The sequence below is a fragment of the Astatotilapia calliptera genome, chromosome 22 (genome assembly GCF_900246225.1).
Source record: "Astatotilapia calliptera chromosome 22, fAstCal1.2, whole genome shotgun sequence".
NCBI classification, from domain to species: Eukaryota; Metazoa; Chordata; class Actinopteri; order Cichliformes; family Cichlidae; genus Astatotilapia; species Astatotilapia calliptera.
In genome coordinates, this window is record NC_039322.1 from 12,557,421 (window position 1) to 12,572,015 (window position 14,595).

Here is a 14,595-nt window from a genome sequence, read left to right on the forward strand (position 1 = left end):
AAAATAAATGTGATTGTTCCACTGTATAGTTGTATTCTTCAGTGAAGAGGTGTTTGCTTGTAAATCCTCTAATTGGAGTCAACTTTTTATCCTGTTTCAAATGGGGTTTGGCGCAGTCGAAGCACCAAAAGTAACAGCGGACAGTTGCGAGGGGCCAGAAGTCAGTGGGCCCAGCCATCGACTAGGTCTCAGTGGAGCCAATAAGAGGATGCTCCACCTGCTGAAAAAAGCCAAAGTCCAGCTCATCAAGATTGATCAACAGAAGCAGCTGAAGTTGTCACAGGTAAGAAATTCTCTCTGTTTCTTTTAATGAGCCCCTCGTATGGTCTTTTTATGTTGCCCCTCATTTCATGTCTATGCTGCCTGCAGTTACTGTGATTCAACTGTTCAGGGTAACTGAGTCCTCCTATTCTATATATTGGTGAGAGAATAACCATCATCTCCTCAGTATAAAGAAGAATAATCATAGCATCAATATAAAGACTCAAGAATGTCAGAAAAGTCCTGAAGAGAGAGTGGACGCAGGGAAAATACAGAGAATTAGAAAAAACTTGAGGTGTGAATATGTTTGGGGGAAAGTACCAGCATTTTATTTGTTTCTGTTGTGGCATGTAAAACACCAGGATACGGCCACAAGATAATTAACATATAAAGATAAGCGCTAGCAACAACATCGACAAGTTACACTTAGGTTGTGCAGCAGAGGTCTAAATCAGTCGTCTGATGCCTGTTGGAGCACATTTTTCCTCTGGTTTTGCTTTTGCTTTGTTTTTTGTTTTAATGGTGACAGCAAAGAGGTTGTAGATGCACTACCCCCACCTTGTATCAGAGTTTTGCTTTATATCCTACCAGGAGAAGGTAAAAAAACAATACCTATACAGGATTTTCCCAGAAGCTGACAGCAGGCGTTGTGCATGTTTGCGTGATTGTGCCAAACAGTCTCGCTTAACAGAATTCCATGTATTTTACTGATTTAGCTTTATGAATGAATTAAATTTGACTTAAAATAGTTCTGCTGTTTGTTTCATTTTGTTTGTTTGCTTGCTTTGCAAGTCCAAAACCTCTTTGGTAGGTGCTAATTTATTTGTATACAGTGACAAACGTGATATATACAAAACATATATAACTTAACCATCTTTTATTACTGACATGTTTGGTTTTTCAAGGCTGTAATTCTCTGATTATTTGTTTGTTATCTAGTCAAATTGAATATATTATTTGCATTGTTCAGATAAAGCACATTAAACAGATGTCAGTTGTAGAAAAACCTCTGGAAAATTTTAATGGGCACTTTTTACATTGTTTCTGTATTTATTGTATTATGAAAACAATTCCCTGAAACAATCAACGTGAAAAATGAGAAGTAAAAACTCAAGAAGTGTTCTCACCTAATTTTACATGTTTGCAGCACAGTTCGGGACCTGTTCAGTAGACCGTCCTGATTACTGACCAATAGCAATAAAACTGATATGACATCTGCCAGAAGCTTAGGGCTTTTCAGTTGTGATGCTTGTGATTTAGCCATTTATTTGAGAAGCTAATGACGTAGTATCTTTTAAATGAGACCTTGATTTTCCTGTTTGTTTGAACAGTTGGGCTCTAGAGAAACACGAATGCCAGTGAGTGGAAGGAGGAGGAGGAGGAGAGTTGGCCTGCCTCCCAAAGATGTTGCTCGTCAGGTAATAAATGTGCATTTCTTTCTTCTTCTTTTCTGTTAATCGCCAATACTGGTATCATTTTTCATTAACTAAATATTACCTGAGTTCACTGAATTTGTATGTCTCTGTATGCAGGAGCAGCCTCTTGGTGGTCCGAGGATCAAACACGTGTGCCGGGCAGCAGCTGTGGCTTTGGGGCAGCCTCGTGCCATGGTGCCAGATGACATTCCCAGACTCAGCGCTCTGCCACTTCACGAGAGAGAGGGCATCACCTTTTCTCCCGCAGCTGAAGGTACAGTCCACCTCCATGTGTAGTTTTTAAGAATGGAGTTGTTAACGTTCCTTTAAAGATATCTCTGCACTGTGTATGTGCAGCAATTTTTATTTAAGGCTTGAAAAGAATGAGGGACTGACACTTCAGATATTATTCAGTGTTTTTTAGTCCTATCCCTGTTAATGTATAAGAGACACAGTTTATATTTTAAGTGTCAAAACCATAGACTGTGTAAAAGCTGGACATGGCTACCATGAATGTCACTCACTGGTTTGAGGTGAGCCTTTTTTTAGGTGTTCTGTAACTGGATATAATGATCAAAGGGAGTACCTGACTTTGAAACCACAGACTTACTAGTGAGCTTATCCTGGATAACCCTTTTTTTTTCGTAACGCTTACAATAACCAACATTTAAAAAGTGGGCTTAGCAATGTATTTTTTCCCCCCATTATTATGAAAGGAAATGAATGACTGAGCCAATAAAGTTGTAGCCACAAAGAATGCCCCCTGGTGGCTGTTATTAAAAAAATACAGGCTTAAGGCACTTCCCCATTGGCTTACTTTTTTCTGAGCTGGAAGCTCTGTTTGGTTTTTCTGCTGTCTATGGTCAAAACAAATGCAAACTAAACTTACTTTGCATGAAAAAAGGTGCATGTCCTTTCCTTGAGAGATGCACAGCAATATATATATGAGTAAATACATGCCTTTGGTTTTTTACGGGCATGAGAAGAATAAACTGAAGCTGCTGATGTGCTTGATCAGAGTCTCTCAGTCTTTTCGGATGGTTGAAATGACAGAAACTAATAATAAACAAATATTAAAAGTAGAGTTTCCTTAAGAATATCCACAGGTCATGAAAGAATAAGCTTTGAAATCAATTTCCAAAAAGCCATAGGAGGTATTAAGTCTCAAAGGCTTAAGTATTGACTGAATTCAAATGCATTTTATGGTATCTGCTGTGTTTTGTAGCAGTTATTTCAGTTCAAATGTTTTTGAATGTGCTCACTGTTAGGAGGACTGTTGCCACAGTCCTATTCAGTCCTTTTTATGGAGTTTCAGACAACTCCGTCACTCCTGCAGCAAACACTGCCACTACTGTGGCAGTGTTTGGGAGGAGGCAAGTGGCTCATGTTATTATTTTAGCATCCACTTACTCAGGTTAATTTAGTGGATTTTGGATGATATTGGCCCAGTATTAGCACAATGTGGATAAACTGGTGTCTGCACATCTGTCAGCTAATGCAAAAAAGGGGGAGTACAACACATTAAAGTAGGGTGATTCCACAGATAAGTTTTGAAACTTTGTCACCTTGTTGTTGTTGTTGTGCCACCAGTGAGCTGTTGTGATATCCCATCATATTTTATGGTTATGAAACATAACAAGAAAAAAATAGAGAAAGAAATTTGAGGTACTTGAATCATGAATTTCTATTAAAGGTTATATGAAAATGTTGGATTTTATATCCTTCTTACGTTTTTTTGCATCACAGTACCTATAGGGTTACACCACCAGCTACTGCTTATGTATAGTTGGTGTTACTACAGCCATGCAGTAGTCAGGATTAGTATTTAATTCACAAACTGACTGTAGTAATATAGATTGACTCTACTGTATGTAACCCTGCTTTAAGGTTGGGTAGGGTAATTAGTGTTGTCTGCACGGATTTGGCAAAAGGTGCTCTGCTATTTTATTAAAAATGAAATTCTAATAATGAAATGAACTAAAATATTCGGATCCAATCTGACTAGCAAAGCTTCTGCACTTCTAAACAAAAAACCTAAATAAAAAAACAATTATGAAGCATAATTTTGATACATTTTGGCAAAAATTAACATGTAAGGCAAAAAAGTAAAACATGCTTTTTTTTCTTAGCTCAATGTAGTTGTAACTAAAATATTTTCCAGCAAAAATATCTCTTGTCACACACAGATTAGCCACCGCTGTTGGAAAGCTATACCCAACACTGGTCAAGTGAGCATCACTCAGTATGAGGTGAGGAAGTACTGTTTGACAAACGGACTCACTGAACACTACATCTAGACCAAAAAGTGATCCTTTCACAAGCTTCTTCATGCATTATTTATTTAAAATTTCAATAAGTTCGCACGTCTAAGTAATTTTTCCTTTTTTTTTTTTTTTCCAAATGTGTGCAGTAGCATTGAAATAATACAACTGTGGGATTCAAGAGGATGCCTGTAAGTTTGAAACGGGTTACCGTACATAAGGGAGTTCCCACCCATAAAGGATTTTGTCTCCAGTTTTCATCCAGTCACCTCATTTTTATTGTAGAGCATCTTTAGATTTCCACCTCTCCAGACAAAAGGGAAGAAAGGTCTGTACTCTGTTTGGCTCCAAGTAATAATTAAATTCTTAAAAAATGTAATCCTCAGGAAGTTTGTTAAAGAGACAAAAGACCAGCACTAATCGATAAAAATCAATGTAACCTGTTGACTAACATGTTAGCAGGTCTACAAAAAAACCAATCGCCACCAGATATGGGCTGCAACAATTCATTGAGTAATTCGAATGTTTCGATTATTTAAAAAAGAAAAAAAATCATTGACACACGTTGTTTGCTTCAACGTTTTGTTCAACACGTGGCTCTGTAGCGTGCCGATGTGTCAAAAAGATTGACAACACAACAGCAGCAGTGATGATGAGGCTGGAGCCAGAGTCTGTTTACACACCGAGGAGAGCAAAGAAGTGAAGCCGGTACAGAGATGGTGAGCTCAGGTTACATGAAAGAAAACCTGTTTCTAGTGTCCAAACAACATCACTGTTCCTGTGATCACCATTAAAACATTTACTGGGAAAAATCCACCGGTGTTTGTTTAACACAGAGAAAAATCTGCAGTAAGGCGACATCAAAATATGCAGATGAACAGTTTTATTTTTCACAAGCCAGTAAAAATGTACATGGGCCAGTAAAAGTCTGAGTAGCCAGTGGCTGACCTGTGGGCTGTTGTTTGTTTGACTTTGATCTCTGACCTTGGGATTATAAATATTTATTTTTGGTTTAAGACAGTGTTTTCTTTGGGAAAAAAATTCAGTTTTAATATGGCACATAGATGCACTCAAAAGCTTTAATTGTTGTTGTTTTGTTTGTTTGGTTTTTTGTTTGGTTTTTACAGCTGTTGTATGCAGTTAAACTTTAAAATGCTGTAATTTCTAAAATGAACAAGAATGAGCAGCTCTGAAAAACCTGGATTTTGTTCTCTATTGAATATTTATAATTGCTCATTAATAAGAGAAAATTATTTTTATCCAATTAATCAATGGAGTCATCGATAGATTACTTGATTACTAAAACAACTGATAGCTGTCGCCCTACATGTGATTGCAAAAACAACAGAAGATGAGGGCTTCTCCATTAATGCAGTGGGTCTCATTCACTAATATGTACACTGAAATATGTCCAAAATTACTGTTTGACTTACAAAACATTCTCAACAATTCCCACAGCGGGCTCACTACGCCCTCATTTCTCCAAATAACAAAACCTGTTTCCCTCGAGGTGACGAAGAGAAAGAAGTGAAGCCTCTCTTGCAAAAACCCAGACGATGGTCCAGGTTTCTTGTAAGAGAGAGAGAAGCATGCACAGCTGGATGTGGTGTGAAAGAAAGTCTGATTGAAGAAATTGAAATAAGTTTCTGAAGAGGAAGCCAGATGAGTTCAGAAGTCCTCCTCTGGGAGCTGCAATGGCTAAAATAAACAAAGGATGATAATAATAATAAATACAGTTTTTTAATATAATTTCCTCTGAATAAAATACAATGTCACGCAAAGTTGATTGGAAGAAAACCCAAAACTAAATTAAATACTCCATTTAAAAAATAAGTAAATAGGTCAGGAAGCACCAGCCTATCTCATGGTAGGATAATGACAAGAAATTAGATATCAATTGGTGACATCCAGCAAGTGACTAATTTCTTAAAAGCAGGGATGCAATTGTCCAGTGGACTATTACCAAAGCAATATCCAAGGGATTCATTACAGAAAGATATACAAGACAGAATCCTGTACAAGATTTATATAACTTTAAAAAAAGGAAAAAAAGGAAAAATGTTTGGATGTAACAGAAAAGGCGAATCCATGGAGGAAAAAAATCAAGTTATATGTAAGTATGTTTAAAACATGATTCACGATTTAGCATTCCTGCAAAAGAATCAGTCATCATAGGAATCAGAAATGGTGACATGGTACAAAATATGGAGCGAAATGGTGTGCAGACCTTGTTTTTTTGGGGGGGTTAGGAATTAGAAAAGTTTGCCTTGATGTGCACACACTTGGTCTATCAACTCTTCAGACAGTCGTTAAAGGAGAGTAGCTGTACAAGTGCAAACCAAACAACAGTCCATTAAGTATAGAGTGGAAGACGTTAGATCTGCAGGCTGAATAGTGAGATATGGTGTCCAAAGATGTCACCCCCAGCACATCGCATGCACATAATGGTGACGCAAATGTGTCCTATGGCTCTTTTACCCGGCCTCTCTGTCTCTCGCCTTCAGATGTGGCAGATGATGACGATGACATCACTGATCAGGGCAGGACCCAGTGGGTTGTCTCTCAGGAAAGCATCCAGCGCAGGAGGAGAGGGAGGGGCAAGGGCCACAGGTTCAGGAAAAGGAAGATGCTGAGTCAATATACTCGTGGAGGAGTGCGTTCGAGGCGCTGTGGACGCTGCAAAGGCTGCTTGGTGGAAGAGGACTGTGCCAAATGCATCAACTGCCTGGATAAGCCCAAGTTCGGGGGGCCAAACACCAAGAGGCAGTGCTGCATGTGAGTGAAGCCCATCACAGATTTGCATTATTGTGCTTTACATGAAAATCATGACCTTTTTCATATACAGATAAGCTCTTAATGAAGTTTTACTGAATGCTTAAAAGGCATTTGAATTATTTGCCAACACTCACATTAAAGGAGCTGGCTATATAAATGTATATATAAAATATATTTTACTCAACTCTTGTATTTTCATTTATATGTATGTTCCAGCTCTGTAACCTGGAATAATGTTGCATGTCATCTTGGACAAAGCTAGATACGGCTGCTGTATAGGCCCTAATTTCATATACTCACTGAGTTTGACTGCAAGAAGATAATTTGATTTCCATTACATATTGATTTAATTTAAACTAAGCCAGCCTGAAAGCTGCATGTTCTCATCACAGACTGAATAAGTACAGCTCCAAACTATTGCTGTAAAGGCAAGTTATCCAGCTGTTTGCGGAAAATCATTCATATATTTGGTCCACAAATTAAAAATGAACCGCGCTACATGTTTTAATTGGTGCCCAAAATACTGTGTACCTTGTAGATTTAGAAATTTCTTGTACATGAAACATAAAAAAATACTTATTTCTTTTCAGTAACGCATATTAAAGAACTCAGTTAATGAAGGCAAGTTGACTCTTTGAGTTAAACACATTTATAGATGGGTACACTTGAACTTTGCCCTGGACACACACTTATGTTTTTCCATTTTTTCCCCCTTCTAGATATAAGAAGTGTGACCGGATTGAAAAAGCAAAGATGGCGCGGATTGTGAAACCATTTAAAGGTATGTTTTTATTTTTGGATAAACATTTATTTTTTAGTTGAATCTAATAAGTTTGAATGACTACTCCGGTTTAAAAGCTTGTGTACATAATTAATCAAGGGGCTCCTTTTTCTCAGTCCAGGCGAAGGGGTTTTTGGGCTCCGTTACAAGCAGTGACGATACAAACTGGACTTCTGGAAAGCCGGCCGAGGGAACGTCCTCGATGGCGCTTGGAGTCCGGAAGCATTCACTGCGTAACATCACACCGCGCTCTTACAGCAGTCTGCTTAAATCAGAATCTGAAGACGAGGAGGACGAGGAAGAAGGAGAGGACAGGACAGATAAATCGACAGTAAAGCCAAATGTAGCTGCTGCCAACAATCAAGGTAACTAAAGCTTTGGTTTTGGCACACAAGCCTCTGAGTGTCAAGTCTGAATTTCACTCCATTCTTTATTTAAGCAAATATTTATCCTGCATAAACGTTTCATGAACGACTCGCACAGAAAAACAGGCGCAGCATGATGTAAATCATCACAACGCCTAATATTGTTTGTCAGCAGCTAATGATTGTGAAGCAATTTTGGTGATATTTTCTCCATAATTCCAGCTGTGGCTCTGAGCCACACGGAAACACCAAAACAATTCCTGAATTAATTTCATAGCAGTTTTGATCTACATGATAACTGGAACTTAACTATTTAAAAATATAATAACGCTGAGATGTCTCAGAAATTGGCAACTTGATATTACACCACAGACTTGGTAAAAGAAAATCAAAACGCACGGCACAAAGTTGTGTAGCTTGTACTCCTTCCTCTGGCAGCATGCATGCATCAAGCAGGTTGAAAGGAGAGCAGATGCCAAATCTACTCGATTACTTTAACTCCAAGTCTCAGAGCCCCTGAAGTTGTAAGTTGATGTTTTTCCAGTTCAGATGTGTTATTTCTGATTTTCCAGCTAATTTTAAGGTAATGTTGACTGCCCTGTTGGTAACTTAGTTGAGGTAAACATGATTCGTAAAAATCATAACAGTACGCACATATGCAAGATATGTAGTGAATATACACAAACCTTTGAATATGAGCTGTTGAGTTCAAGGAGTTCATAAATAGATGGAAATAAATATGTCAGTTTACCACTAAAGCTCATCGGGGGCTCGGGTCCAAGTGCATCCTGGGCCGTTTCCCCAGTTAATTTTTAAGAATGATTTCTTTGTGCATCCTCCAATAATCTAAATATTAGAAGCACAGAATCCCTCCTTGCTCTGAGCCCTGATATTGTTTGAAACCTTTTTTGTGTCAGCAATTTTTCTTAGATTTGTGTATCTGTGTTTGTTTTTTGTTTGTTTGTTTCTTTGTTTTTTTGAGATCTTGCTTCTCAAGATGGTGGATCAGTGGCAGACGACCCAGATGCAGGGAGGCATCGCCGGCTGCCTTCCAGAGGAGCTGGCAGCAGAACCAAAGCTTACAAGGTAAAAACATGTTTCCCTAATCCGCCTCTAATAGACCACCTAATGGAGCCTGGGACAAACAGTACTGTTTGGAAAAGTTTACCTTCATACCTGTCAGTATTTCTAGACAGGTGTTTAATTTTCTTTCTTTCTTTTCTTATTTTAAATATTAATAAAGCTTATCTTATCTCAATTCATTTATTTGATTAATAAATGAATTTTCCTCTATAATTTAACTAAATATTTAACCCTCAAGTCACAATTGAAACACTTATTTCCAAGTGGTGCTTTTGTCCAGCTCTGAATTTCATTTTTCAGTTTTTCCACTGTTTCTTAGTTAAACCACGTCTGTTGGGATAAAAAATTCCTTAAAGAAGTCTTGTAGCCCCGTTGATCTTCTGTTTCTCACTTCCAGCTTTTTATAAGACCCTTTGCATGTACTCCGTCTGTTTCATAAATTATGGATCAATCAAGCTACGTTCGGGATAATCTACAGCATGCTGCTTTTTTTTTTTGGTAGCACCGTGAGTGATATTCTGTTTGAGAACAACATCATTGTCTCATTTAGCACCATTAGTGAACTTGTTATCCAAGTATGATGTTGGTATGGGGAAGGAAAGTCATGCCCCCCCCTGTTATGCGTGTTTTACTCTCTGGAGTCTTAATGGTGGTGTTTTTTAAAATTAAAAAAAATATATATATATATCTGCAGGAAGACGCTGAAGAAGATTCTTTTGTCCAAAGTCAAATATTTTCTTCAACGTAGAGGTGCTTCTTTAAAATTGGTAATAACTAATATTCAGGAGTCAGTACGGCAGTTTGTAAATAGTGACGGAAGCCTCTTTGTGTCAAGTGTTTAGTTTAACTGGGACTGCGATTGCCTTAATCAACACAGCAAATGTGTAAAAAGTCAGCATTGCCTCCTCCCACCCCTGACTTCACAGCTAAAAGGCTGTTTGCTTTGTCTTTATTCGGGCTGAGATGATTCTTGGTTATGCCGCTTGCTTCTTCTTACTAGCATTTGACATTTTCAAACTAGAGCTGTCAGTTTCGAAATTGTTCCTCTCAAATCTTGTTCTGCTGGCTTGAAAGAATGGTCTATTGTCAGTAAAAAAAAATTGTTTTTGCTTCTGCATTGCTTCAAACTTCTGCATTTTTTTGTAATCTCTCACTTCCCCCATAAAGCTGAGAACAGATATTCTTAAAGTGTAGTCCTGTCTTGTCTGCATTTGATGTTTTGCAAATTAGTAGCCCTATTTTTAGCAGATTATATGCACAGAGATGCACTGTGGGTGGGGGGTGGCACCCGGCAGCACTTGTAGACATTACAGCAGGAGTATTTGCTGTGCTATCTCTAATCTGCCAGATTATGCTGCTGTGGCTCGTTGCATGAACCATTTTTTGGTAGTGGGTTGGTTTTTGCATGTGACACAACATGTGTATTATCTCTTTAATTTCATAGAATTCCCAAGTGTAGAGATGGAACTATGCAAATCCATAATTTATGAAATGACCTTTATTTATTCTGCATTCCATCTTACACACCTGATTTGTTAGATAAATTATTAGTTTGTGTGCATTCTATAGCAGATTAATTTAAATTTCACCAAAATATTTGTTTAGTTTTGTGTTTATGATTTTTCTAGCTCTTAAAATAGTGTGTATTAATACTCAGTTAACGCTTCTGTGTGTGTTTCTGTACCGCTACTGAATGCATACACTTTAAACGCTGCTTCCCGGCTAACCGTCTTCTAAAAGTCGCAGTGCTCCTTCCGTTTTCTGTCATTTTGGCTGTTGCCGGTTGCCGCCGCTGCATGTCACTACTATCAGTGTAACTTTGGTACATCTCTTGCTGGTTGGCTTAGGCAGTCCCCTCCTCCACAGGCACAGGAGAGCGCAGAAGAGATGGAGGCCAGAGAAACTTTCCCTGAGCCCAGACCACCCTGGACCCCAATGCGGCAGCTACAAATACACTTATACCGTCTGCCTGACTTTGTCCTGCAGTCTCCTGCTGTGTATTTGCTGCGGCAGTCGCCCCAACATGATGATGTGGATCGGTGTATTGCACAGTCGCATCCACAGTTGTCTCATCTTGCAACACAGCCTGCTTTTTCCCATTTGTCATGTCCCATTACAAACTGTCCCCCAGAAATATCCCATCCTGAAACACAGCCTGCTTCTCCACTTTCACCTCATCCCATTAGAGACTCGCCACAGAAGTCTTTGCTGTTACGTTTGCAGCGTTTGCCCCAGTCCGTGGTGCAGTCAGCCATGCATTCGAACAAATATGTGTCATCACCACCTCAGCAGCATCCACAGTCCACGCTACACTCAGCTCTGATTCAGGTTTCATCACAGCAGTGCTCTCATGGGCGTCCAGGGTCTGAGGTGGAGCACACAGAGACGCACAGAGCTAAGACAGATAAAACTCTGAGCAGAGTTGTGCCTGGCCCCCCTCAGACTGTCAGTGCAGGCGCAGAATTACAGGAGGACGCACAAGACGAGCAGGAGGAGCGACGACTGGAGCAGGCTGAAGAGGACAAGCCGGATTCTTCTGTAAAAGAGACAGTGCTGCAAAACTGTCCAACAACTGACCCACACTCTGTCCTTCGTTCCCAGAATCCTGCAGAGTGTACGTCAGTGAACACCCCGACAGGGTTAACTAACGGATTTCCCCAAAAGGGCCTGTCGCAGAACACGTACAAGATCCGTGTAGACTTCAAGGTGAGTCTCAGCAGCCTGTTTGCTTTACAACTCATTGGGGTTTGTATTTACTCTACAGTGTTACCTTTCAGCACCACCGTTATCGCTTTCTCTCAGGAGAGCTCATTCCACCTTAAGATCCCCACATAGCTGTAAAATATAACTGATCTCAGACTGAATGCCTCAGGAGGTTTTTCATAACAGCTGCTATACAACTGCTTAATGCACAATAATATGATTTTATCCACATTTATTAAGAACTTTATGATATATTAATGTTGCTTTGAGGTTTCAGATTTGTGCTGTTATCTGTGTCGAAGCTGCCGTGCCATATAATTTCCTGCAAAGGAATAATAAAGCATCCATCTATCTTCATCTGTCTGCATAAACTGCAGGTTATTAAGTTTGTGTAGCTTCAAGTAAGGTGGTTGTTACATCTGTGGGCTTTGGTCACACACTGGAAAGTCATTTTTTATAGAAAGCATCATCTTTGGGAAAATGACCTTAGTGCTGACTTCATGTATGACATCAGCAAACACATTTGTAGTTAATAGTCTGAGTTACTGATTTCAGATTTTCTTTAATTTTCATTTTGTAGGTTATGGCTCAATTTAGAACAGTGTATATGAAAAAACAGTATGAGGCATATTCAGTTTACAAAAATAAAAAAAGGTCAAATGTCAAACTAAATTTTCCTTGCCATGTTTTATATACAGTTTAGGGGTCTGAGAAAATATCTCTGAGAGAAAAAGTTCATTTTCACTATGACAAACACTCTTTTCAGTTTGCTTTCAAACAAACATCAGTATTTTCATGCTGTGTAAATGGGAGGAGAAGGCAGCGGGGAATGTTTGTTATTTCAGCATATGGATGATCAGCCATGCTCTCATTCAGTTGTTACAAACCGGCATATGTTCATAACCTTGATACAGGTTAGTGAACTAATGTAGCACCTGGAAACCTCTGGAGAAGAGGCTCTGATTGCTTTGTTTGTGCTGTTATTGGGTGTCTGTCCACTAGGAGGACTGTGCGGTCCAGAATGTGTGGCTAATGGGCGGCCTCAGCGTTCTCACGTCTGTCCCAACTACGCCTCAGCCCGTCTGTCTGCTCTGCGCCAGTAAAGGGCGACACGAGGTAAGCTGAGCTTGACTAGTTTGGCAAAGTATGCAAGTTGCTTATTTGGGTGCTCACGCAAATGGCTTGTTTTACATTTCAGTTATGTGACAAAAAACAAAATAGAAACATTTCATATGCATTCTGAATGTTGTTATTGTTATTTTTTTAACTCCTCTACCTCCCACTTCCATCAGATGATCTTCTGTCAGATCTGCTGTGAGCCTTTCCACAGTTTCTGCCTGTCACCTGAGGAGCGCCCCCTCGAGGAGAACAAGGAAAACTGGTTCTGCAGGCGCTGCAAATTCTGCCACGTGTGCGGACGTCGAAGCAAGAGCACAAAGGTGTGTATGAGGCGTAGCGAGACTTTATAATATCCCAAGAAGAAGAAGAAGAAACAAGTTTGCAAACATTATCCACGCTTCTTAACTATTTTACACACGAGATCTGAATTAAATTACATATTTATCAATTTTTGATGTACATCATAGTCGAGTATTTACCCATAATTCTTATACCTTTGTTTTTTTGTCCCTTCACAGCCTGTGCTGCAGTGCAGGAGATGCCAAACGTCATACCACCCTTCATGCTTGGGACCAACATACCCTAAACCTATGAACTCCAGCGTCCCCTGGGTAAATGCATTAACAGCTTTAAAGTAATTAGGAATATGTTCAGTTTATTTGAGGATAAATGTGACGATTTCATGACACCGTACATCACATATGTCTTTGTGCAGGTGTGTATGTCGTGCATTCGGTGTAAAAGTTGTGGCGTGACTCCTGGAAAGACCTGGGACTTGACGTGGAACCACGAGCAGGACCTCTGCCCTGACTGCACTTCACTCCACAAAAAAGGTAAGACTTCTGAGAGTTGAACTTGTATGTAAATATGCTTGAAATGGATGATGTGACTCGTCTGTGATTTCTGTTTACATTACGTCAGGTCATTTCTGCACTATCTGCCACAAGTGCTATGAAGACAGTATCCAACCATCACAGATGCTTCAGTGTTCGCAGTGCAGCCACTGGATTCATTACAGATGTGAAGGGATCTCAGGTGAGTTTCGCTCATAAAGTTTTCAGTTCAGTCAGTTTTTGTTCACTGTTTGTTGGATTTCATGTTTTCTCAGGCTGTTAAAAGTAGACCCCCACCCCCTCCACCCCTCTTATTGTTGTAATGCATCTATCAGTTACAAGGGTGAATACTCATACTTTAATAAGGCCACAATTTCAAATAATGACATCACATTACAGACAACTAATCCCTGTGAGAAGAAAGCTCTGGTTTCTGGCTCTAAAGGCTTGATTTGAGACTTTTCTAACCCAAAGAGTGGATATAGAGACAGAGAATAAACTTGGGTGGCTTCACCAAAATAAATATGAATAAATTTTAACAGTGAATTAATCAAAACTGAAAGTTTTCTAAATATATAAAGGCTGTTATGAGCTTGTTTTCTGAATGAGTGACTTATAAAACAGGACCAAACTATGGAGATAAAATGTGATTGCTGTTAACTTGCTGTGTAGAAACGAAGTTCTTCTTCTCTGTCTTTGCAGAGGAGCTTTTTGGGCTGCTCTCAAGTCAGCAAGGCAGAGTGGATTTTACATGTTCGCCCTGCAGTCAGCACCAAACCAGTCACAGCATCCTGAAGGTGGAGCTGCAGAGGAGGCTCACAGCCAGAGTGGAGGAGGTGCTCACTGACCTCCTCTCCTCCAACAGCACTCAGCACCTTATCACGTGTAAAGCGGTAAGAGCTGCCCACAAGACTCTGAGAGGATGCACCAGGAAGCCTTTTTATCCTTTAAAACGCCCCATTTTAGTATTTCTCCTTTAACGTCAAAGCCTGATTATGT

At 39.5% G+C, this 14,595-nt stretch overlaps 2 protein-coding genes across 5 annotated transcripts in view; one reads left to right on the top strand and one right to left on the bottom strand.

Annotated features, from left to right (window-relative positions):
* The window catches only part of efna3a (ephrin-A3a), a 400,882-nt gene that overhangs the window by 218,416 nt on the left and 167,871 nt on the right, over window positions 1–14,595 (bottom strand). The window lies entirely within an intron of this gene.
* kmt2ba (lysine (K)-specific methyltransferase 2Ba) overlaps window positions 1–14,595 on the top strand; it is a 34,639-nt gene that overhangs the window by 6,128 nt on the left and 13,916 nt on the right. Inside the window, exons 3-16 of one of the 2 annotated variants that reach the window (XM_026157293.1) lie at window positions 117–283; window positions 1,593–1,679; window positions 1,794–1,950; window positions 6,442–6,712; window positions 7,432–7,493; window positions 7,610–7,858; window positions 8,841–8,944; window positions 10,808–11,647; window positions 12,647–12,760; window positions 12,937–13,083; window positions 13,282–13,374; window positions 13,479–13,596; window positions 13,685–13,798; window positions 14,299–14,489. In XM_026157293.1, the coding sequence (XP_026013078.1) occupies window positions 117–283; window positions 1,593–1,679; window positions 1,794–1,950; window positions 6,442–6,712; window positions 7,432–7,493; window positions 7,610–7,858; window positions 8,841–8,944; window positions 10,808–11,647; window positions 12,647–12,760; window positions 12,937–13,083; window positions 13,282–13,374; window positions 13,479–13,596; window positions 13,685–13,798; window positions 14,299–14,489 (2,714 nt within the window). The remainder of the gene's footprint in view (window positions 1–116; window positions 284–1,592; window positions 1,680–1,793; window positions 1,951–6,441; window positions 6,713–7,431; window positions 7,494–7,609; window positions 7,859–8,840; window positions 8,945–10,807; window positions 11,648–12,646; window positions 12,761–12,936; window positions 13,084–13,281; window positions 13,375–13,478; window positions 13,597–13,684; window positions 13,799–14,298; window positions 14,490–14,595) is intronic. The other variant, XM_026157294.1, reaches the window with a different exon arrangement.